Source organism: Amblyraja radiata, chromosome 19, assembly GCF_010909765.2.
Source record: "Amblyraja radiata isolate CabotCenter1 chromosome 19, sAmbRad1.1.pri, whole genome shotgun sequence".
NCBI lineage: Eukaryota > Metazoa > Chordata > Chondrichthyes > Rajiformes > Rajidae > Amblyraja > Amblyraja radiata.
Genome location: NC_045974.1, coordinates 33,069,515 through 33,095,855, shown reverse-complemented (window position 1 = coordinate 33,095,855; position 26,341 = coordinate 33,069,515). Strand labels below are relative to the sequence as shown.

Below are 26,341 nucleotides of genomic sequence, written 5' to 3'. Positions count from 1 at the left end.
CACCCAGCTTTACTTGGCAAAGTCGGGTTTGCGTGTGTAGAAGCGAAGTGTCAAAACAATATTTAAAAACATACTAAAATGTCTGAAGAAGGGTCTCGACTCGAATCGTCACCCATTCCTTCTATCCAGAGATGCTGCCTGTCACGCTGAGTTACATTTTGTGTATCTCTTCTATTAAAACGATCAACAGGTTCCACGTTTAAGGAATTAATGAAATATCATGGATAATACAACGTAAACAGTGTGAAGTTTGTCTTTGACGGAAACTAAACGCAGGTTATTTGTAGTACTATCGGCGTAATATCAATATGAACAAAAAGAAACAAAAACTCGAGGCTGAAGCCTTCCGACAACCAAAGGCACTTTCACGTTTCGTTGCTGCTAAGGGGTGTACTCTGGGTGGAGAGTACGATTCTGAGATTTGCATATTCATTCGGTTGGGAGGAGGCTGCATTCAGACGGCCAGCGCGTTTACTCTATATAGGGCGCTTTCTCCAAAGCTTACCCACGGCTAAGCGTTGCAGTTTCTATCTGAACTTATCTGAACTTATTCTCAACGAGAAAAGATCCCTCCTGACCAAGACTCTGCGAGACCTCCGATAAATTGGTTTAGATGATCATGGAATTTGCAAATGAGAATTTTCCCGTCGTTGGCCATTACTCGAAAGGGAGCGAGTACTACGTGGGAGCAGAAGCAACCCTGGAACACGTTATGGACAGCATGGAAGGGGGAACTTTCTACAACAAGAATGCTTCAAAACGGATCCACACTTTTCTTAACATGGAAAGCAACGAGCCTCATGAGAGGCTTGCAAAGACCGTTCACGAGGACGGTGCGAACGGTAGGTGTGAACTGCCACCACTATCGCCCGCAATGTAACTCATTCGCAGTATGTATGCTTTGGTTTATTTCACGGACAGGCCATCAAAAATAACAAAAACAAATATCCAGAAAATACCCTGTACATTTAAGTTGTTCATCGGTCTGCTTGCTTTGCACATAGTTGTTGTAATTTGTCTTAAACGGTGCTGCGCAAATAATTGTCATCATTTTTATATATAAATCTCATTTTCAAGAATGATGACTATTGCTTTCGAGAACTGTCTCCTCCTAACCATAAATGACAAGCAGGAATTGCTGTTTATTCTGGTAGTTCCTCGATGTGGAGGTGATATGTTACCATAACAAACTATTTATCTTGTTTCAGTAACCTATTGTGCAGTCGGCGGAACATGGCGAAAGGTTTTCACAACTCTAATACAGCTACACATAAAATCTCCTTGACCTGTTCTAAAATCCTCTACAGTCTAATTTCCAGTGGTCCGATTAATGCGGTATTGAGAAAAACAAATCACCGATACATTGTATTTGCTACATTGAAAGATGATTAGCTGCTTGGTATTGTTTTTAAATGACAAATCCCTGAAGTAAACAACATCTGGGTTCTGTCCAGTGCTCGGGGTCGAACCCCCCACCCTATGGATTTGGTGCTTTCTTTATTATTGGGGAGAAGCGCACCAATCCGTCACCTATTGCAAACCAGTCCTAAACAATTTCTAATCCAAGCAGTAAATTACTCGTCAATAGTGCTTTACATACCTGAGTATCTCATAATCTATGAGTTGCTGCCAATCCGCCTTGGGTGTGGCGGGGAGGGGTTGTGCTGTATATTTTAAGCGTAGTCCCATCTCTGCCTCACAATAACTATTTGAAAAATATCTCTTTTGAATCAGACAATTCAGAAGAGGAAGGAAGACCTCCCTCATCCGCTTGTTGATCAAGAAACAGTGATACAGTGTGTTCTAGTAATGATAATCTATTGTCTGGAATAATCAAACGTTTATTTAAATCCTGCCAAATATATATATATTTATTTTATTATAAACTGTCAATGAAAGTGCCCTCGCTTTTCATTGTCTTAAGAATGAAAACAGTTTAGCCTGTAAGTGACTCCTGGCCCAAACTAGTACCGGGATATAATTTAAGTGTTCTGCCTTGTTGTATTAAACGGTTTACTCTGTTCCAGCAAAGCGCTCATCGTAATCATAATAGTCGCGTTATTTGTGATGAAATATCTCCAGATTTCTTTGAAAAATAACTTTTAGAGGATTATTTTGTTTTAAACTTTGCATATCAGGATTATAAATAGCCGGCCAGGCGTTTGATTAACTTTAATGTCAAAATATTGAAATTCTTCAAATATTTCTACACCATTACTAAATAAGAACGGCGAGCATTTGGGAGAAACAGGTCTAACACTCTATTTGTTACTTTGTTTTAATGAAAACGTTAGCGTCAATATAGAGGTACCTATTATTGGATTGATAATGGTTCTTTTATCTTTATATGTCTTGGGTGAAATGTTCAGAATCTCACCTCAGCCAATGTGTTTGTAATGCACGGTTATTGAAAGGACGTCCATTTCTGAGTGTAAGTTCACAAGGCCGTCTTTATCGCCATTTCCCCCAGTGGAATATGATGAACCTTTAAAAATATACACGCATCGGACAAAAACAGTCGGTTTTGAATCAACCAGAAAATCGCAGCTGCCGGCGCTAAATTTCATTGAATTGCCACGAGTTATTTTAAATGGACATTCAAAATTCTGCTTTTATTCTTCAACTTCTGCAATTGACACGACAGACAAAAAAAAATCATAATTTTGCCGATGCAATGAATAAAATAATAATATATATATATATTTATTACAACGTGTTTTCTATGGACATGAAAACGTGCACTTTGTAAGGTACGAAAGGTTGGCCTCGCGAATCCGTTTAGAATAACGGCCTGATGTCAGATGAACACGTTACAGTCAGAAAAGTTTCTGTGGACTGGCCTCAGGATATGAACATTAAATAATATTTCCTAACCTAACGTTATTATTTAATGTAATAAATGCTGAATGATTAGTTTACATTTAGTTGATTGCCTGAATCGCTTAATTAATTTTTTGTTTACATTTTCTGAACCTGTGATAAATTGTTTCATTCTAAAACTGTTTATTCTCAACTGGGAAATTAAGTACTTTATTTAATTAGGAACTCGTATCAAACTTCTAAAATTTTCGATGAAGAATCATTTTGAGAGAGTACTGCGGAATGGAACCGGCGTGTGAACTGTTCAAAACCCTGTAGACCTCTTTCTTTTAATCAGATCTGGTTTCAATTGTCGTTGATTTCCTTTCATTGTACCTCCCGACGACCAGGCTGCGACTCGTTAGTTCCCCAAAACTAATGTGCAATCACACTGGGCAGCGAACATACCCCGGAAACTAGTCATTCTTTTCGAAGTCCATGCCGCGAAACGAAATTTAGCCTAAACTCGGGACACGGCTGAAATTTCGGCTGCCTCGCTTGACACCGTACATATCATTCAGGTGGAATGCGAAAAACTCTGGGTAATGATATGAATTACAGTCTGAGCATCATTTACTAGTTGGCGTTTCAGTAGCCGACGGGGGATTTAAACTCGGTACTCAATTACAATGAAACAGCCAATGCCTCCTTCAGCTAATGTTCGGGCTGTGTTCAGTTTTCACGCAGGGATCATCTTTTCTTTTGGAAGAGTTGGGTTATAGATAGGAGAGAGCGAGGCATACTTAAAGATCATTCTCCCAATGAGTGACCTACTAAATAATTAATTTACTGGAAACTTTTATCCTTTCGTTTCTGTGTCCGGGATAACAGCACGCATTGTGATTACTAAGCTTGCGTTGAAAATATTAATCTTCAATATCTTGCTCCTAGACCCGATAAAACGCAAAAACACGTGCATATTCTTGCCGAAGATAGACACCAAATGCTGGAGTAACTCAACGGGACAGGCAGCATCTCTGGAGAGAAGGAATGGGTGACGTTTCGAGCCGAGACCATTCTCCAGCATTTTGTGTCTATCTTCGGTTTAAACCAGCATCCGCAGTTCCTTCCAATGCATATTCTTGCCGTTCTGTGCTCGGGCATAATAGTTCAGTTAAATGAAATGATGTCCAGAAAAAAAATAATGCAGGGATGCGATTTGTGAGTTTCAAGTAGTAAAATCGCTATTTCGACAAACGGAATCCAAAAAAAAGTGCGATACCCCGAAACCGGGCGAGGAACGAATGTCTTCTACAACAACAGTCATTTCTCCAGTCGTAGAGGTAATTGGTTGTGTTGCCACAACTAATCTGCGGGTTTTACAACTTACAATGAGCAGGCAGCGATAACGGGTTCAGAGCTAATACGTTGCGGTTTACTTTTGAGGAACATTAAAGGTCAAGATTTTTTCAGCAGCTCATAAAATATATAAGCGGCCCCTGGGATCTTTCAGAAAACTGATTATTTTTAGTGTGAGAAAATGATGATGCAAGCGATTTTAAAGCTTGAACATCATTGATCAATTACCAAGGACTATGGTGACAAATAATGAGCAAGGAATAGAAATAAGAAGTGGAAGCTTCCATCTTTCTCTCTGCTAAACATCCCTTTTAATATGGAAAATAAAACACATGTAAACATTTTGATGCCATTTACCAGACCATGCCTTCACTTGTGGTGTTAGAACTTACACACACGATCAGAATTCAATATTCCGGAGATGTTATTTGTTGCATATCAGACAGTCCTAGTTATGCCTTTGGCCATTCAATTAAAAACAGCGCCAGCCTTGAGCTGCTTCAAATAAGTAAATTCGATGATACTCTGTGTATATGGTTCAGTCAAAATTCTGGTTTATGTCTTAGTATGATTATATTTTATTGTTTTTAGTGAGACAACAGAAATTAAATAACATTTGCTGATTTAATATATATTTTTGGCATATTTTCTCAGAAAATGTAGTATTTTACAGCCATACCTCAATTAATTTCCTGTGTAAGGTAATGATTGATTGTAATGTATCAGTTTATTCCTCTCTATTTTAGTTGTGGGCACCTAAACTGTGTGAGAGTATTGTAAGTGTATAAACAATGTCTAATAAGAAATCAAAATCGGATGTTCATTTAGCCTAAGTGTGTGTGTGTGTGTGTGTGTGTGTGTGTGTGTGTGTGTGTGTGTGTGTGTGTGTGTGTGTGTGTGTGTGTGTGTGTGTGTGTGTGTGTGCGCACTTTAACATTTATGATACAAATTCTGTGCTCAATCCTTACAAGATGACATATGATTTGATCATAATTATTTTAATTGATCCCTCCATTTGACGTTTATTTAGAAGAACACTTAGAATGACATCTTATAGTTTTTCTAATTCTTTCCATTCTTCCCTCTATCTTTCTTTACAACTTCCAATAGCCAGAGTAATAAATATATTATCTCTATAACATTTACAATGTGGATAGGTATCTTTCAGATCTTCTAAGTGCCTCGGATGATTTGCTTCTATTCCAGTTCTAGTGGGTTCTAAAGTGGCTGATGAGGCCAATGTGAAATATTGGACAGAGGCGTTGGTTGGGAGATGGTTACGCAGGGGGTTTGTAAGTACTCGACGAATGGATCTGTGATGCGCAATACTATCCCAGATGCCCCTTCTCCATTTTATCATAAACCACGGATTCCAAGGGACACAAGGAATGGCAGATTCTGGATTACAAAAAAAAAGACAAAGAGCTGGAGTAACTCAAGGGATCAGGCAGCATCTCCCGAGTCAGTGGGAATGTTGCATTTTCTGCACCCGAGGAGGCTTGAATCTATTCCTCTGTCTATATGGTAATATCTTCCAGTGACAGAGCATGGAAACTCTGAAGTTTTATATTTAAACAATGCTACTGGTGATCTTATAATATTAAAAAATATATACTTTATAAGAGAAAATAAGTGTCATGTTTCTTCCGGGCATTTTAGTGTTTTCCGATCTGAAAGCTGGCGTTTGTGCCCCATGGCTTAGCCATGGCTGCATTTAATAGATCAAACAGCAAGATGGGAGCAAAGATTGTACTGTAACTTTTCATGAAAACACTATTCTTGTTGGAATTCTACATCAGAGATTTGGTTATTAGTACTCTAATGCAGGTTACATACCATTTCTATTTTTGACTATTTTTTAGTTTTCGACATTGTAAGATTTTACTGTTAATTGTTATTGTGCTTTTTCATGGCCTTATTGAGATGATTATGCTTTTTCCACAAGCACTTCCTTATACTTCAGTGGTGTAGTTCATTTGGTATTGGTATTGGTTTATTGTTATGAATTACTGAGATCTGATGAAAAACTTTTTGTGTGACATCCAGGTAAATCATACCACACATGATTAAAATCAAACTATACTTATCTAGCACCATAACCATAGACATTTGTCCCGTAACTCTGTACTGTAATATTTAATTGACCAATTTTTCACATTAACACTCATTCGTAGTGTTAGAATAGAATCACAGAGGACCACAGCACAAAACATGATCATTCAGTCCAGTGAGTGCTGCAAAGTTTTAAAGAGTGCCATAGTTAGTCCCATTACTCTGCACTTTCCCTGTATTCCTGCAATTTTCTTTTTTCCATTTCATATTTATGTGATTCTCTTTGAAAAACTACCATTGAATCTATTTCCACCATCAGGGAATGCACTTCAAAGCTCAACACCTGATGTGGAAAGAATGTATTTCTACTGTTGGCTCTGGTTCTTCTTGTCAGTCACCTTAAATTTCTGCCTGGTGGTTGTCGACTTTTCATCATTGGAAACAGGTTTTTCTTTCCTCAAGCCACTTATGATTCTAAATATATCAATTAAATCCCTTCTTTACAGAAAATAACCCTAGCTTCTTCAATCCGTTTTGGTAATATCATCCTTGTCCCTTTCCAAGACCATCATATCTATGGTGTACAGAATTGTAGGCAATTGCTAGCTGGCCCTGAATCATTGTTTTACATTTGTTGCTGGGTTCAGTGCTCTGAACCTCTGTATGAAGCTCAAGATCACATTTGACCGATTCACTGCTTTGTAAATTTGTCCTGCCAGCTATTATTTACAAGAGTAATTGCCTCAAAACGACAGCTAGCATCATCAGAGACCCACACCACCCTGGCCAGATTCTTATTTCACTCCTGCTATCGGGAAGAAGGAATAGAAGCTTTTAAGGTGTGATGTCCAGGTTCAGGATCAGCTTCTTCCCTACAACCATCCCGCTTTTAAACACTCCAAACTCCAAATAGGCTCCGAACTACATAGACTTGTGGGTATTAGTTTTAACTTTGCACTATTATTGTTTGTTTAATTATTTCTCTGCTATATATATATATATTCTTACTTGCCATAAGAAATTCTTACCTGCAACAGCACATCTATAAAACCCATTATTAACAACAAATAAGTTCAGTATATATATATATAAACAAAACAACAAGAAAGTACAGTTTATATATATATATATATATACTTATATAAACTGTACTTTCTTGTTGTTTTGTTTATGGTACTTACAGGGTACTATGTTTAAATATATGTTGTGCTGCAGCAAGTAAGAATTTCATTGTTCCGTTTCAGGACAAATAACAATAAAACATTCTTGACACTTATGTCTCTGTTCCTTTGCGCAAATTAACTCTGATTTAGATTTAGCAATTATTATTTTTTCACTTATTTTCTTCCAAAAATCAAATGTTCTGCATATTTATTTACCCTGAGGTCCCTACCCACTATTTCTATACTCAACACTGTTTATTAAGTTACCGTGTTTTGCGCGAAATGCATTTTTGACATTGTGATTTTTTCCGCCACATCCAAGTTATAAATGTTAATTGTAAATAGCATTGGTTCTTTATTTGCTGAATTATTGCTCCTCATACAGCGCTCCAGCACTAAATTTATTTCAGGAATTTAGTGGATGGAAGATGAACATATTATTTTGCATCCTTAACTGACTGCACCCAAATGTTTAAAATTGTTTTCTATGTGGATTAATTTCACAGCAAGAGGATGAATCCATAAAATCATTTAAATTATCCAATTTTGGGAAAATTTTGTTATGGTTCCTTTTTTTGTAAGGGTCTTCATGTAAATATCATTGTTCTTAAACTTAAGAAAGTCTAAATTTGACTTGCTATTTCCGAATGCTGGCAGACCAGTTGTTTATTATTTGTATTACAGATGTTCAACATCTGCAGGGTTTTATTTTCTTTATGCAGTTCTTTTTTCCAGCCTTTATCATAGTTGATGAAGGACGTGTTTGAATTGGTTCCTGTTTGAGATGTTTTCTTGTTTTCTTTCTTGCCCAGCCAATTATGGCGTTTCAAAGCCAATGGGTACAGTGGCCTGCGCAGACCTGCCGAGACCCATCGAGAACTACTGCAACATGAAGGTGTCACCGCTGAAAGGTTTGGAGGAAAAGTCTATCATGGATCACAATGTTGACAAGAGTGACTCCAATGTCTCCAGCACCAAGAAGAGGAGAAATAGGACAACATTCACCAGTTTACAGTTAGAAGAACTGGAGAAAGTGTTCCAGAAAACCCATTACCCAGATGTGTATGCGAGGGAGCAGCTGGCTCTTCGCACGGAGCTCACCGAGGCCAGAGTGCAGGTAAGCAACTAAATCATACACCCCTACCAATCACTGTAAAAACCTGGTTATGAAAATCATTTGGTGAATATTTAGTGGCATGATTGATTACGGCCATATTTTAAAATGTGTCTTCAATATATGATGCGCGATGCTCTCATGCACCGATAACTTTCTTAAATAAAATAAACACAAATGACCGTTGTAAAATCTGTTGGCTAAGCTTTTGTGTTAATGTTAGTGAGGTTATCGCTGCACTTTGTTTACAGTGGATTAAATCTGACAGCAACTTCCAGAATAAGCATGTGAGTTATTAAATCTTAAAATGCATAAGTTGCTGCTTGAGTTGCTGTTGCTCTTCCCAAACGTTTACTGCACCAGTAACTCATTAAGTAAGTAAGTATGTAAGTAAGTTTATTGGCCAAGTATTCACATACAAGGAATTTGCCTTGGTGCTCCGCCCACAAGTAACAACATGACATACAGTGACAGTTACAAATGACTCAGAAAACACTAAACATTAATAATAATAATAATAATAATAAGACGTTAATGATAAAACACCATTGATCAAGCATGTGAACCAACAAAATACCAGATTAAAGGGAGGCTACAGATTTTTGGCTGTTGAGTAGAGCAACTACTCGTGGATAAAACTGTTTTTATGTCTGGCTGTGGCAGCTTTAACAGTCCGGAGTCACCTTCCAGAGGGAAGTGATTCAAAGAGTCAAAGTGATTTAATGGATTCAGCATTGAAATTCCATCACGATTGTGAATTTACAGCTCTCACCAATTAATAACTCAAAAGCAAACGGGATTAAAAATGAAGGCTTGATGCATTCAGCAAAGAGTGAATTTGTTAACTTTGTTAAGTGGAACCCCACTGCCCCTACTCACTGTGTGCCATTAAACGGCAGGCTTACCAGGTTTAGATCTGTTGTATTTATTGAAATTGTTGGCTGTGTGCTTTCGTAAATAAGACATGAGGCATTTATGGAGCATTGGCTTTGATCAGTGTACGTGGGATGCCAAATAAGCCTTGCCCTCCAATATCCTCTGAAAATCTTCCCTGCAATTTTGCCATGTGCCAAGGCAGTCAAGATTTTCTCTCTTTCTGAATGGAGATAACATTCAGAAATAATTAAAGCTATTAAAATTCGAATAAACAATTAATATTTTAAAGTGTATTGGAAACAAATTAAAGAGAGCATCATCTAAATAGACTTTTAAATATTTTTAAAAGTTAAAGAAATAATTAAAATGTATAAATCTTATAAATTATTCTTGGCAGACAATGTAACTTGTGTGGGATCTGTTAGCAATTTCTCCAGTTGAATACTGCAGAGTCTTGTAAAACCTACTGCCTGATTGCTGGACTCCATGTGCAGCACAGTTGCAGAGCACAATTGAAAATGTACTCGAACATTTCCACCTGTATCAAAACTTACACATATGTACAGAGGTCCAGAATGTGATTGCATTTCTGTGCTGAACCAACAGCCAAGCACAGCACAATTTATACAGTGAATTACATCTCCAGTTTTGAAAAAAATAATTTAAAGCACAGTCACAGTCAGCAAATGGCTGTTGTTGGTGGTGGTTGGTTTGAAGTGAAGCACTGCAAATGGCTGTTGTTGGTGGTGATTACTTGACAACTTCCTGTTTGTACTGTATATTGATTTTAGGTAAAACGGTACCACTTACGGCTGTGATTTTTGGCCATCTTATTCAGTCCCCCTCCACTCATCAGGTGCAGAGGATTCTTCCCATCAATGAAAAATAAAAGTGTTATTAGTGTTTTAAAAATGTTGAGAATCTCTCTCCTGTCAATCACGCCATGAAGGGCACGCCCCTTCTGGTGGGAGGGGGGAGGGATTATAAAACCCGGAAGTGTGGGTGTGGCTCAGCCTCTGCAAGATGGGGGAGGTAAAGGTCACAACTCTGTCTGAGCTGTGAATCAACTGAACACACAATGTCTACTGAACTGTGAGTGTGGTGTTTATGTGGTGTTTTGTGTGGTTTTATGGTGGTTTCACCCTGATTGAAATTGTATGAAACAGCATCTGAATGTGGTGGCCTTGCACCCTGCATGAAATGGTATGAAACTGCATTTGAATTTGGTGGCTTTGCACCCTGCATGAAATGGTATGAAACTGCATTTGAATTTGGTGGCTTTGCACCCTGCATGAAATGGTATGAAACTGCATTTGAATTTGGTGGCCTTGTACCCTGCTTGAAATAGTATGAAACTGCACTTGAATTTGGTGGCCTTGCACCCTGCTTGAAATGGAATTTCAAGGAATAGCCGTGAGTCAACTGTCAGCCCACCAGCCGTGAGTGAGCTGCCAGCACATCAGGCTTGAGTGACTGAGCTGCCACCTCAAGAATCCATTTGGCCCACAATGTCCATACTAGCCATCTGGAAACCAGTTCCTTCAGCCCACAACACCCATACTAGCTCTCCAGAAAGCCCCCCCCCTCCCCCCCCCCTCCCACACAATGGCCACCAATTTTGGAATTGGTGGAGAGGTGGAATATTGCATTGGGGGACCAGCCCTCCCGTGTGAACATGGGACCCAACGGGTCCCACTTAGTCTAGTACTATATATATCTCTCTTCCTATTTCCCTCTCTCACTCTCTCATTCTCTCTCACACCCCTTCTCTCTCTCTGTACACAATTTATATCCAATTTATGCTGCCTACTATTTATTTGTTCATTTGAATTCAGTGGATTACTGTCAGGATTATTTAAATTATTAGGATGAAGACCTTATCGTTTTTTTTGGCCCCTACCACAAATGCTAAAGTTAAAATTTAAAATTTGTTATTTTTAAGACCTTTTCCAAAAAATTGATGTCTGAGCAAATGGGCCCCAACACATGTATTGGTAAATGTCCATGCTAAAGAAACTGGTTTGCAGTTGTTGAAAATTATTACTGTGATAATCATTGTTACACTATTAAATATCAACTCGTAAATTGAGGCAGATTTGATGACCTAATGCACCAACACAATGTTCATTGCTTACTATTGGTGAGAAAAATAGCAAAAAGGCATTATTGCAAAGTTGATTGAAGATCAATGGAATTCAGGTAGCATCTTTTAGATTTTGTTGTTTCGCCACAGATCTGTACATACAATACAATACAATACAATACAATACAATACAATTCAATTTATTGTCATTTGGACCCCTTGAGGTCCAAACGAAATGTCGTTTCTGCAGCCATACATTACAAAACAAAAAGACCCGAGACACAACACAGTTTACACAAATATCCATCACATCGTTGTGATGGAAGGCAAAAAAAACTTATCTCTCCACAGCACTCTCCCCCCATGTCAGAGTCAGAGTCAAAGTCAAAGCCCCCGGCTGGCGATGGCGATTGTCCCGCGGCCATTAAAGCCACTCCGGGTGATGCAAGGTCGCGCACCGGGTCTTGGTGTTAGAGCCCCCGGCGTGCGCTCGCAGAGTCCCGCGGCCATTCCAAGCCGCGCGGGGCGATGGTGTAAGACCCCGCTCAGGTAATCTTCAGCCCCGCAACTCGGGGTTAATGTATGCATATCATCAGTTATGGCAACATTTGACTTACAATTTCTTTGACAAAAAGATCTTACCTATAAACGGATAAATAGAAATTACCGAAGCAGAAGTTAAAACAAAATAATTTCTCCTAACTTTAATATTCTAGCTGATGCTCTTTGCTGTGCAGAGTTGTTGTTGAATATTGTGAATACTATCTTTCTCAAATAGCAAATGTCTAGCATTATACTGGAACTTAATTAAACCTTTTCCCATTTAATATATTGACCACAAATCAGTTGTATATATAAACATTAGTGGATATGAATATTATTTCTATTGGCTATCAAAATGTACTTTTACTGATTTTTGGCATTAAATAAACCCTGAGCAGCTTCCATTTATTTAGTTGAGTAAAATATTTATGCATGAATTTACAAAATAAATCATAGGTGCCAGATGAATACAATTATCTTACCAGTAACAGAGCAATAAGATGAGTATCTATTTCTGAGATTAAATATATTTTTGTAGTTGATCTGTTTTGCATTAGTGCAATTCTGCAATTCTATTCTTGGCCTCACCACATTCACCTCTCTTGGGATTTTTTAAATAAATTTAGAGTTGTGTTATTTGGTTACCAGATCACATACAGTTAATAAGCACATTGATTGGAAGTCCACCAATGGCTTATTTCCGATTCCAACCATTACTCATTCAAGATTTTATCACTTGTGAAATAAAACTTCATTTCCCGTGTACGATAACACAGCGCTTCACTGTTCTGGATTTGTTGCACTGCTCTCAATATCATGTATATGGTCTAAAAAATAACTTCACAGTGGATAATCATCACAAAAGCTGAAAGGTATCGTTGATGCCACAAGGATTTGCAAATGACAGATTTGAAAATTTAGGATTTCGGTTTTCTGGAATTTACTCTATTACCTACACATACTTCTTCAGATACTATCTAATATTGCACAAAATATTGGCGCACGGGCGGAATCAAATAAATTCACATGTTTAATCAGGGCAAGATATTCTCCAGACTGTTCTTTGTTGAGAAAAATGCATATTAATTCCAATCGTATATCCTGAACCACAGACACAGAAGAGATCATGGGATAACATGATATGTCGTGATGGTTGAAGTTATCATTAGCATTTCAGTGCATATAAAAATAAGCCAGCACCTATTTTGACAGGGCCATGGGGGATGGGGTTAATAGGGATCCAATGACTTGTATTAGTACTTTTCTATTTGAAAAAATTAATGCTTAATTAGTACATTTTCATTGATAATGTTGCTGTTGATAAAATAACTGCAAAAAGATAATTCAAATTCACAAGCATTTCTGCCATATTAAAGAATGTTATATGGTAGTTCTCCCTCCACTACTGTTGCTGAAGGATGAGAATGGAAACATACTGAAGAAGAAAGAAATGTGTAATTGGTGCACGCAGTAAATGTCCACCGTCGATTTGGCTTTCTGGATTATACGTTTTGCCAGACCAACAAACGTCACAGCCCCCGAGAGGAGTTTAACGGTACCGCAACGGTCCGTCTAGGCCACCGAAGAACTGAGATACCGGCCCACAAAGTTGGCTTCAGAAATTGGCTATGGGAACAGATCTGCTGGCTCTGGCCGGGCTGGAGTTCCAGAGTCCCAGTCGCAGGGGTCAAATTCCACCCGCCGATCAGCGCGGAATTCCCAATGAGGTTGAGATCGGCCTCCTCACCCGGTCTAGGCACTACATCTGGGAAGAGGGGGTATTTCAAATGCGTTCTCGTAATTTTGTCCAGATTATAGCAGGTCCCAGACCACCAGTTGCCAGAAAATTGGTGGTGGCCCTGTATCAGAAAATAATAAATAGTGAAATTATAGGTGGCAGTACAGCTGCGGAGACACGAGATACTACAGATGCTGGTGTCTGGACCAACAAACAATCTGCTGGAGATTGATCCTGCATCATACAGCAGTGTAGCCATACAGCGGGCATGATATGTCCCGATTGCCACACAGCCTCTGGGTTGTACCGGCTTCATAATATTGCTCAACCCTTCTTCACATTTAGTTTAAATTAACCTTTCAAGACATGCAAATCCCATTAATAGCCCATGTTGATCGCACAAAATCCTTTGCTCTTGTCATTAACATTAAATGTTAAAATAAAACTGCAGTGGTAACAATTTACCACCCGATTCATTTCAGGAAATTCATGGAAAATCCACTCCACCCTCAGCACGGTGCTGACTTATTGGCTGTACGCACATTTTGAAAGAAAGTGCTTGCATCAGATTATCCTTTCTATGTATTTAAAAAAGCATCTACACAGATTCTGTGAAATATGTGCCATCTTCATAGTTTAGTTTAGAGATACAGCACAGAATCAGAGCCTTCTGCCCACCGGGTCTGCGTCAACCAGCGACCACCCCTTATACTAACACTATCGTACACACTAGAGACAATTTACAATTTTTACCAAAGCCAAATTAATCTACTAACCTGTACGTCTTTGGAGAGTGGGAGGAAACTGGAGTACCTCAGGAGAAACCCACATGGTCATGGGAAGAACTTACAAACTCCGTACAGATAGCACCTATAGTCATGATCAAGCTAAGATCTCTGCCGTTGTAAGGCAGCAACTCTACCGCTGTGCCCTGAGTTGGTTCTTGGTTTGAAAATAATTGTGTGCCTTTCTCATAAGCTGGAATTTGCAACCTGTTGTGATGCCTTCAACAACAGGACAAATATGTTGACATATTGATATATGTGTCCTGTGAGTCCATAGTGGACCATGTGGTGCATCGTCTGTCAATCTGAGCAGATGCAACAATAATTGATATTGACTGTAGGGTTACTATAGAGGGGGAATGATTTATGAGTTTGAACATTCCCAACTAAATAAATTGGTAGCTGAATATAAATTTTGACCATTATTGTAACTATCTTAAACAGTACTAGTTTTATCTAATTTAAAGGCAGAGAGTCACACAGCACGGAAACAGGCTCCTCGGCCCAACTCCTCCATGTTGACCAAGCTAAGCTAAGCCTTTTTTCAACAATGGATTGTTTTCTTATGTGGGTTCATTGCTATGTTAAAACTCGCATCAGAGCGGTAGACTATGGATAGAGAGTCAAAATAGAATCTTAGCTCTAGCATGGATATTCAAATAGAATAGCAAAGAATGTAGTAATTCTTGCTTCAATTAAAAGCCCTGTGACAGGAGAGTGATCTCTCGGCTGGTATCTGTTTACTTTGTTTTATGGGATATTACACAATGGATAATCATTATTTTTCTTTCTTGTGAAGCCAAGATGTTGTCCACTTACATCCATCAATGGCTAGGAAAGAGAGGATGGACTTTGCTGCGTAAACATTTAACGCTGACTTCAGACGTATATCTCATGATTTGGATCCAAACCAATGTTGACATTAAAATGCAATAAACTGTTTCCAAATTCATTCTGCAGCAGTTGCTTCCCACTTCTCTGAAGAGCCACAATTTTTCTAAATAAGGATGAACTGGGATATAAAATTGACCCGAGATGTAGCACAAAACAAATGATAGCAAATCAACAGTATGTTTCTCATTCTAACGATAATAAAATAGATTGCTTATTTTACATTCTACGTGATTTGGAGCAGATTTGCTCTCATTCATTTTTTTTAATTGTCTGTGCTTATTTTTTATCCCATAACTTTCTCTTTACTTTTCTGTTCACCAACGGTTTTCTAACACCTTTCAAGATTAATTTATTTGATTATTCCAATGCACGAATGAATGTGCATTCATTCTGATGTTATCTAATATATAGCTGATATTATCTTTCAAACATTAAGCTGGAGAAACCTTTCTTTCAATGCATGTTCCTCCAGAGCAAAATGTCAAGGAGGCATTTCATGGTGGAAACTAACATGGTGGAAACTGACAATCTTCGAGCTTCCAAGGAAGCTTACACTGCTATTACATGGTTGTCAATCACACAAGAAATGAGAACTCTGATGTGTTATTTCTCGCAGGTTTGGTTTCAAAATAGAAGAGCAAAATGGAGAAAGAGGGAACGATATGGCCAGTTACAGCAAGCTCGAAACCACTTTGCAACCTCCTATGATATATCTCTTTTACCAAGGACAGAAACATACTCACAGGTAGGTAAAATGAAGGCAGAGGGAATTGTGTAGGGAGGAACTGCAGATGCTGGTTTAAACCAAAGGTAGACACAAAAAGCTGGAGTAACTTCGTGGGTCAGGCAGCGTCTCTGGAGAAAAGGAATGGGTGACATTTCAGGTTGAGACCCTTTTTCAGAATGGATGGTGTTCCATAGACACTGGTGACTACATTTTGACAAGTAAACCAATCATGTAGAAAACAATCACATGTATGTTTTTTCAATGTCTTTAAAAGTGAAAATATGTGCTTCTGGTGTGGATACTATTCGCTGAGAGGCCAGTATGTTACGATACGATACAGTACAACACGATAGAATGTTATCTATCCCAGGAGGATAATTGATCTGCCAACAGTCATAAAAAACATAAAATACATGAAATTAAAGTGACTAGTGGAAAGGCTCGGGGAGTGTGCAAAGATTGGGGAGGGGGGCGGGGGGAGTCAGTCTCAGTCTCAGTCTACCCCACGACAGAAGGGGGAGGAGTTGCAAAGTTTGAGTAAGTAAGGGGAATAGATTTGGAATTAGAATGGATGATTTAAGTAATTTTTTTTATCACACTAAGAACGGTGCGACTTGGTGCCTACAGTGTAAGTAGAAAGTATCATCAGACTTTAAATTAAGATGCAGAAGCACGTATTGTGCTGTAACCTGGGTTAGGACTGAGAGCAAGAACATGGGTTTATTCGGCATGGAAACAATATGTCTTTGGCCTCCTTCTGTGATATAAACCCATATGAGCCTGTGACTAGGTCTGCAAATCTGTCATGTATAGTACAGAAGCAAATAAATGAAGTGTCTCAATTGTCATTCAATTATTTTAAAGGCCCTGTCCCACTTTCCCGAGTTCCTCACAAACTCTCCCGAGTTTTCCCTTTGATTTGAACTCGGGGAATGTCGGGTAATGTCGGTAGAGAACACGTAGGAGTCAGTAGATGTTTCATAGCGGCTCGTAATGCCAGCCGTAGGAACTCGGGGCATCAGGTAAGTCGTGACGTTTTTTCAACATGTTGTAAAATGTCCACGAGTTAAAAAAATAGTCATGAGTACCTACGAACGGCTATTACCGTAATTCCCCGAGTTCGAATCAAGGGGAAAACTCGGGAGAGTTCGTGAGTAACTCGGGAAAGTGAGACAGGGCCTTTACACAGTGGCATTTTTCATATTCTTACAAGAGAATATATATCCTCTCCACATCTACCATGTCAAAACCCATCAGTAACTTTTTAGTTTCAATCTACCATGTCCTCTCTCATTCTTCAATACTACAGCAATTCTCATGAGACAATCCATCTATTCCATGCACTAGTCCAGTAAACCTTCTCTGAACTGCTTCCAACATATTCATATCGTTCCTTAAATAAGCTCACGCACAGTACTCTAAATGTGTTTTTTGCCAATGCCCTGCAGAACTGAAACATAATCTCCCTACATTTCTAATACAAATCCCCAGCAAGAAACAGTAACATTCTGTTAGTTTTCCAGATTACTTGTTGTATCTGCATAGTAACCATTTATGAATCAAGGCACTCAAATCCTTCTATTCTTTAGCGCTCTACAAACTATGACGATTTAGATTAAATATTCTTTAATTTAACCAATTTCAATTTCCCCGCATTATCCTCATTTTGTCAGACATTTGCCTATTCATTGAATTTATCTATATCCCGTTATAGCCTCATTACATCCTTGAGACAACATTATATATATCTGTGTCATCAGCACACTTAGTAACCATACCTCAGTGCCTTCAGCCATGGCATGTACATACATTGTAATTGATTGAGACTATTAGATCTTGCTAATCAAAAATCATTAGATCCTTGTTTGGCTAGATCGAATGATTTATAACTAATCGTTCTATCACGCCAACCAAAAAAATACATGTTCATGCCCACTCTTTGTTTTCTGAGAGCCAGCCAATCTTCTAACCATGCCAAAAGTTACTTCCTATATCATGTTTCTATTTTCTGTGCCAATCTTTGATGCCGCACTTTATCAAATCCCTTATGGAAATCTAAGTATAATGTATCCATTGGTCCATTTACACCCACAGGCATGTTACTTCTTCAAACAACTCAAATACATTGATCAAACATGATTTCACTTTCAGAGAACTATGTTGACTTTGTCTGATTACCTGGAGTTTCTCAAAGAGCATTTCTAAGTTTAAACATAGTTTCCAACATTTTTACTCCAGCAAATGCTAAGCTTAGCTGACCTGCAGTTTCCTGCTTTCCTCCTTCCTCTTGAATAATGGAGTTACATTTGCTATTTTCCAATCTAATGGAGCCTTCCCTGAATCCAAAGAATTTTTGCTTCTTTGGAAGAAACTAAATACGAGTGGTTTTTATGAGCACTATTGGCAATTTGCGGAATTTAAATGAATCCGATTACTTCCATGGGCATAGATTGTACAATGCGACAAACATTTTTCATTTGTGCAATGATAATGCTCCACTCCAATCTACATTCATATTATGCCAATTCATACATTGAATATGAATCAAATTGACTGCAGTCTGACCACATTATCTAAACTGAGTCTTTGATCTTTGAGTATCACATCAATTCTGACTGCTTTGGGAAGCATAAACTGAAATGACCTCCCCCCCCTTCCCCCTACCCACTGACAGTTTTTAAATGTTTCAGATCAAGAAACCTCTTGTTCCCTTGTCTTGTGATTTATATCGTCCTTCAGAAGACAACAGAGGACCATTTTTTGCTTTGCAACACCGTTAAATTTAATCTCAACCTTTACTGCATTATCAAGCACAGATACTTAGGGTTCTTTCAAAGTTTGAAGAACATTTATGTTGTAGCATTTTGATAGAATCACGAAGGTAATTGCTCCATAATGAAACCAGACACATAAAAGCTAATAGGAAGCTCAAAGGTCGATCCAAGGTTCATTCTTTTCCGAATGGAATATTTTTCTGTGGGCCTGTCTTTCTGTCTGATTGAGAATAAGTGTGAGGAGAAGAATAGGTTCATTCTGTGTTGCAATTGCCACAGTTCATCCTTCATGCCAACTCTCTGGCTCTATACCTCTCCCTCATTGTTTCTCTTCCCCACTGCCTGCAGGGCCACATTATCAGATGTTCAGGATCACCCAGATAGAGTCAATCGGTGGAAAATCTAAACTGTTAAAATCCAATCCAAAAGAGGTCACAAATTTTCAGATTTTTAATGAGCATTGTAAAAAAAATGTTTGATATATATAACAAAAACAGAAAATGCTCGAAGCACTCAGCAGGTCGGGCTTTATCCAGTGACGGAAAAACAAGGTCAATGTCATCAGAACTGTAAATGTGAGTAATTGATTATATGTTTTACAATGGTGAGAGGGTTCTATGGTTTGTGACCTGCACACAATTAAATGCATTCCATTAGTTTTTGCCACACATCCCACTATGCAAGTTGAACCCTGCTTTTTCTCTCGTTGTTCCAGTTCTGATAAAGGCTCCTTGACTTGAAACATTGATGGTATTTCTGTCATGATGGATGCTGCCTGACCTGCTGAATGCTCTGGCATTTTTTAATTTATTTTTGGATTTCTAGCATTTGCAGTTTTTTAATCCTTTGAGCAAAATATGTTTGGTTTGTATTTTGTGGATTCTGCAAAAGATATTTTAAATGAAAAAAAATGGGGCAGCATGGTGGTGCAGCGGTAGAGTTGCTGCCTTACAGTGCCAAAGACCCAGGTTCGATCCTGACTACGTGTGTTGTCTGTAGAGTGTTTGTACGTTCACCCCATGCTCTGATTTCCTCCCACACTCCTAAGTCGTATAGGTTTGTAAGTTAATTGGCTTCTAAAAATGGTAACTTATCTCTGGGGTGTGGGATAGAGCTAGTGTACAGGATGATCGCTGGTCAGCATGGACTTAGTGGGCTGATGGGCCTGTTTCTGCATTGTTTCTCTAAAGTCTAAAGTTTCTGCTGTATTCTTGTCTGACAACTAGTATCTGTCTAGCTTTAACCATGCAATTTCAAACAATTTCTTAATGCTTTAAATATGGGCTTACAGTGCATTCAGAAAGTATTCAGACCACTTCACTTTTTCCACATTTTGTTACGTTACTAGTTTATTCTATAATTGATTAAATTCATTTTTTTAATCATCAATCTAATACCCCATAATAAAAAAGTGAAAACAGGTGTTTTGAAATGTTTGCAAAGTATTTAAAAAGAAATAACTGAAATAATACATTTACATAAGTATTCAGACCCCTTGCTATGACACACAAAATTGAGCTTAGGTGCATCCTGTTTCCATTGATTATCTTTGAGATGTTTCTACAACTTGATTGTAGTCCACCAGTGGTAAATTAAATTGATTGTACATGATATGGAAAGGCACACACCTGTCTATATAAGGTCCCACAGTCGACAGTGCATGTCAGAGCAAAATCCAAGCCTTGAAGATGAAGGAATTGGCTGTAGACTTCCGAAACAGGATTGTGTCGAGACACAGATATGGGGAAGGGTATAAAACAATTTCTGCAGTATTGCAGGTCCCGAAGAGCACAGTGGCCTCCGTCATTCTTAAATGGAAGAACTTTAGAACCACCAGGACTCTTCATAGAGCTGACCGACTGGCCAAACTGAGCAATCGGGGGAGAAGGGCCTTGGTCAGGGAGGTGACCAAGAATCCGATGGTCACTCTGACAGTGCTCCAGAGTTCCTCTGTGGAAATGGCAGAATCTTCCAGAAGGACAACTATATTTGCGGCACACCACTAATCAGGCCTTAATGGAAGAGTGGCCAGAGGAAGCCACACCTCAGTAAAAGTCACATGACAGCCCGCTTGGAGTTTGCCAAAAGGCACCAAAACAAGATTCTCTGGTCTGATTAAACCAGGATTGAACTCTTTGGCCTGAATGCCAAGTGTCACATCTGGAGGAAACCAGGCACCGCTCATCACCTGGCCAATAATATACCTACGGTGATGCATGGCAGTGGCAGCATCATGCTGTGGGGATGTTTTTCAGCGGCAGGAACTGGGGGACTAGTCAGGATCAAGGGAAAGATGAATGGAGCAAAGTACAGAGAGATCCTTGATGAAAACCTGCTCCAGAGCGTTCAGGACCTCAGACTGGGGTGGAGGTTCACCTTTCAACCCTAAGCACATAGCCAAGACAATGCAGGAGTGGCTTCATGACAAATCTGTGAATGTCCTTGAATGGCCCTGCCAGAGCCCGGACTTGAACTTGATCGAAAATCTCTGGAGGGACATAAAATAGCATCGAAGCTCCCCATCCAACCTGACAGCTTGAGAGGATCTGCAGAGAGGAATGGGAGAAATTACCCAGATCCAAGTGTGCCAAACTTGTAGCGTCATACCCAAGAAGACTTGAGGCTGTAATCGCTGCCAAAGGTGCCTCAACAAAGTACTGAGTAAAGGGTCTGAACACTTATGTAAATGTGATATTTCAGTTATTTCTTTTTACTTACTTTGCAATTTCTAAACACCTGTTTTCACTTTTTTATTATGGGGTATTGTGTGTAGATTGATGATAAAAAAAATTATTTAATCCATTTTAGAATAAGGCTGTAACGTAACAAAAGGTGGAAAAAGTGAAGGGGTCTGAATACTTTCTGAATGGACTGTATATTCACTGGAATTTAGAAGGCTGAGAGGAGATCTTATAGAAACATAAAATTATTAAGGGATTGGACAGGGTAGATGCAGGAAAAATATTCCCGATGTTGGGGGAGTCTAGAACCAGGGGTCACAGTTTAAGAATAAGTGGTAGGCCGTTTAGGACTGAGATTAGGAAAAACGTTTTCATCCAGAGAGTTGTGAATCTGTGGAATTCTCTGCCACAGAAGGCAGAGGAGGCTAATTTACTGGATGTATTCGTTGGATATAGCTCTTAGGGCTAACTGAATCAAGGGATATGGGGAAAAAGCAGGAACGGGGTTCTGATTCTGGACGATCAGCCATGATCATATTGTATGGTGGTGTTGGCTCGAAGGGCCAAATGACCTACTCCTGTACCTATTGTCTATGTTTCTATTTTTCGAAAAGCTTTAATTAATCTGAAAATAACAAACTGCAAGTAGTCAAAGTTATTATTCGCCTAATCTCCAATAGGTTTCTTTACGTCCTTTAGGGAAGTGATCCTCTCTCTCTCAGTTGCCTAGTTTCAACCATAATGTGAATGATTCTTAATCATCATTTGGAACGGCATGTTGCCGTTCATATTGGCAGTGTCACCCAGAATCGCTGAATGACGTTTTAAACCTAAAGTGGATCTCCAATTAAAAAAATATATATTTTCTACCGCAACAAGATTGCCACATTTGTCCTGCAGTTCTGAAAATATAGATCTGACATGCACTTTATTAATTTCATTTTGTATTGTTGGCTCTTTAATGCTGGGAAAAGAGCTCCCTAGATTCTTCTCTCCCTTCATTACTTTCACATGCAGGTATCTAGCCTGTGCAGAGGTAGATTAGGCAACAGCTTAAGTTTTGCAACTTCACATCACTGGATGTGTTCAACACCAACGCCAGTTGGCAGTAAAAGCCTTGCCCTGTCGTTCTTCCAGTGGGCTGGATACTGAGTCTGAATTACAGGACATCAAAGATGCACCAACTGCCTCGGCACCTTTGAAATCCCTTGAATGATCTCCTGTAGAATGTTACATGATCTCAGGTCAATTCAAATTGACTGAAAATACTCACTTACACAATGTAGATTAATCCTGTGAGAGCAATTGGCTTAAAAGAGCTCTTTAGTTTTAGTTGCATGGGCTGTGCAGGAGAATGTTTTATTGAAACAGTTAAGCCATTTAAACATAGAGTGTAGTTTGTAAATAGTTTTTTATTCCACCAAGAGCTGCTTTTATTCTCAGTTATTTATGGAGGCTAAGAGAGCAGGCGATTTCAGCCTGAACCATGTCCCTTGATGAAAGCGGAACTCTTCTTCCTTATACTTTCCTTATTTAGCAATATTTTGGGAAGAGAGAAGAGGAATTTATTGAATGTTTTTTCCTCCAGCAGATAAGATAAAATTACTTGCTACTCTGTAAAATGTTACTTAACAACAGTGAACAGCAGCACTAAATGGTTTGAAAATGGTTTGAAGCTTTGCTGGATATCCAGTTAAGTGTGGCCATGGTGGCGCAGCGGTCGAGTTGCTGCCATACAGCGCTTGCAGCGCCAGAGACCCGGGTTCGATCCCGACTACGGGTGCTGTATGTACAGAGTTTATATGTTCGCCCCATGACCACGTGGGTTTTCTCAGAGATCTTTGGTTTCCTCCCACACTCCAAAGCCGTACAGGTATGTAGGTTAATTGGCTTGGTGTATGTGTAAATTGTCCCTAGTATGTGTAGGATAGTGTTAATATGCGGGGATCGCTGGTCAGTGCGGAGTTGGTGGGCTGAAGGGCCTGTTTCCGCGCTGTATCTCTAAACGAAACTAAACTAGACTAAATGTGGAACAGTGATTCTGATTAGAAAACGGATACAGTTAAGCACTCGTCTGTTTCTTTTTCAGCTGCAAAGCAACTTATGGGCAGGGAACAGCCCCACCAACTCGGCAGTTTCTTCTTGTGTATTACCACGCGAATCCTCCCCTTGTATGTCACCATACCCTCAACCACACAGAAATGCCAGCGCTTACATGGGCATATCAAATCAACAAAACCAGTTCAGTCAAGTAGCTCTAAACAATCTCTTCAATGACTCTGTACTGTCGGGCTCTTCCGATGGACATGCGTTTGAGCCAAGGCCAGAGTGTGAAAGAAGATCATCAAGTATTGCTGTGCTTCGAATGAAAGCCAAGGAACACACTGCCAACATATCATGGGCCATGTGATGGGCAATCAAAATGCAGGACGATCTGTAAGCCAAAGTGCCTGTGCAATTGTGTTCCTGGAAAATATTATGCTGAGCTGCTGCATCTTAGCAAGGATGTAGTCGTAAGCACATCACTGGAGAGCGATTCACAGGATAATTTTTATCAATGCAATCCTGAAATCAATAGGGAAGACCGAATCAGAAAATGGAATGATTGATCAGTAAGAGGACATTGTGTACCATGAATCATGGAATTTTACAGCACGGGTTATCATTTGCCCCCGTGCCTGTGTCCACTATATGAAAGTGCACTGCATCTCATTCCTCTGACTTCAATTGATGTTTTCATACTTCTTCCTTTTTGAAAAATATTTATCCATCTCTGATTCCAAATGTTTCATGTATGCTATCTGCGCATTTGTTTCTAGTAAGGCCTTATGTTTCGACAAAACATTCTGATCTCTTCTATATTTTTGTTGTTGATCTTAAATTTACGTTTCAGAACTGTACTGTTTTGTCAATGGAACAACATTTCAGAAAGAAAACATATCAAGCAAATAAAACAACATTGATTCTTGAGTTCCACCACTTGACGGATGAATTTATTTCCTTGTGCTCTCCATTCATTGATTCACTGATCATTGAGAATAATATTCCCCAATATCTATTATTAAAACTAGTTATTTATTTTGAAAATTTGCTTGAGATGTCCTTTTATCTTGGTTCTTGGTTCTTGGGTCCTCCAAAATATTGCAACTGGAATTTAAACTAGAGGTGGTGAAGGGAGGGATTAAGCCAGAAAGGGTATAAAGAAGACAACACACTATAGAATTTAACATAAAACATCCCTACACAGCAGAATCAAAGTTTCCCACTGTGTTGGAAGGCACCAAAGTCAGTCTCTTCCTCCACTGTTCCTCGTGGTCAGGGCCTCCCCAAGCCCTCCGCAGTTGCAGCTACGGGCGGCCCGATGTCCAGGACTGCTCGCCGGGGTGATACAAGTCCGACGTCGGGGCTGCGGGACGTCCTCAGCGGCGTGGACACCAGAGTCGGCCCCCTCCTACCGGAGTCGGCGGCTTCCAAAGTCCGCAGGCCGTGCCGGGTGGAGACTGCTGCTGTAGGCCCTCTGCAAGGCGCCCCAGGACTCCACGATGTTGTTCAGCGCCGCCCGCGTTGGAAGCTCTCCGTACCAGAGCTCCACGATGTTGGAGCAGCGGCCCAACGCTCCGGAGCTCCAAACGGCGACCCAAGTAGGCATCGCCCGCTCCGCGGTGACTCCAGCGCTGCGCCGCCGCTGTAGCAGCCCTGGTCCTGTTCCCGGTCCCCGGCAGGAAAGGCCGCTCCGATCCAGCTGGTAGGCCGCGAGTTGGGGGCGAGGACGCGACTCGGAGAAATAGTCGCGTCCCCGCCAGGAAGAGACTGGGAAACGGTTTCCCCCTTACCCTGCCCCCCTCCCCCACATAGAAAAGTAAAAGTTTCCCCCAACACAAAACTTTAGACTAACTAAAAATAAAAAAAAGATTGAAATAACAGACAGGCTGTGGGTAGAGGCTGCTGCAGTGCAGCGCCCCCTCCAATAAATGAAAAGTATTCTCTAAAAATTAAAATCCCTCATTCCTGGTATTATTTTAATGCTTTTTTTCTGAAGTCTTAGAATTTACCTAAAGTAAAGTAATTTTGTATAAAGTGAGGATCTTAATAAAAACGTCCATTCGTATTTACAGCTAACCATAAATTGCACATTTTGGTCTGGTAGCACCAGTACCCATGTTTAGATTATTTCTGTATATTTGCCTGTCTCTGAATCGAGTGGGAAGAGTTCAAATCCCGTAGTTTGAACTGGCTGGGATGGGTGAGAGATGGGTAGGTATTGTTAGAAACTCTGAATTATGGAGAAAGAAGACCCTGGTGACTTTAACGTCAGGATCTCAGTTGATTCTTTTTATACTCCCAGTCCCGGTAAGTGCTTTGGTAAGATTGGAAGGCTGGCTAATGTTCCAGCCAGAAGGCCTACTCACAAAGGCTATAATTGGCAACTGATTGAGGGTAGGAGGGAATGAGAGATCATAGGAGTGTGCCTGGAGTGATCACAGGTCAATTTAGACTGTTGATCGTGGAAGAGAAATAGCGCAGATGAGTTTGAATCACGTGTTAAGAGATAAGCAGGTTTCATTCGAAGACTGCAAGGGTTCGTTCCTGACCCTCCCTCCCCCTCGTACATGAAGCTTATGAAAGGTACTTACTTGCAGGTATGGTGCTATGCATCTCTCTTCAAGATTTTGAGACACAGAGCTTCATGGGGAATAATTAACAATAAAATACCTATAATGCCGCAACTCCTTGTTGATGCTTAAATGCTAGA

The 26,341-nt window shown here is 39.6% G+C and overlaps 1 protein-coding gene across 1 annotated transcript; it reads left to right on the top strand.

The window, feature by feature from the left end:
- The first annotated feature begins 379 nt into the window (after window positions 1–379).
- alx1 (ALX homeobox 1) lies at window positions 380–24,564 on the top strand. The gene is made up of 4 exons (XM_033038196.1): window positions 380–842; window positions 8,186–8,490; window positions 16,023–16,151; window positions 23,678–24,564. Exons 1-4 carry the CDS (start codon window positions 614–616, stop codon window positions 23,996–23,998), a joined length of 984 nt encoding a protein of 327 aa, XP_032894087.1. The 5' UTR covers window positions 380–613; the 3' UTR covers window positions 23,999–24,564.
- Window positions 24,565–26,341: the final 1,777 nt, after the last annotated feature.

What these genes read in the sequence shown, in the direction of transcription:
- alx1 (XM_033038196.1), top strand. Translation starts at nt 614, where the DNA reads ATGATCATGGAATTTGCAAATGAGAATTTTCCCGTCGTTGGCCATTAC. An exon ending in TCACGAGGACGGTGCGAACG is followed by an intron (nt 843 to 8,185) that starts GTAGGTGTGAAC and finishes TTTCTTGCCCAG; the next exon opens with CCAATTATGGCGTTTCAAAG. An exon ending in TCACCGAGGCCAGAGTGCAG is followed by an intron (nt 8,491 to 16,022) that starts GTAAGCAACTAA and finishes TATTTCTCGCAG; the next exon opens with GTTTGGTTTCAAAATAGAAG.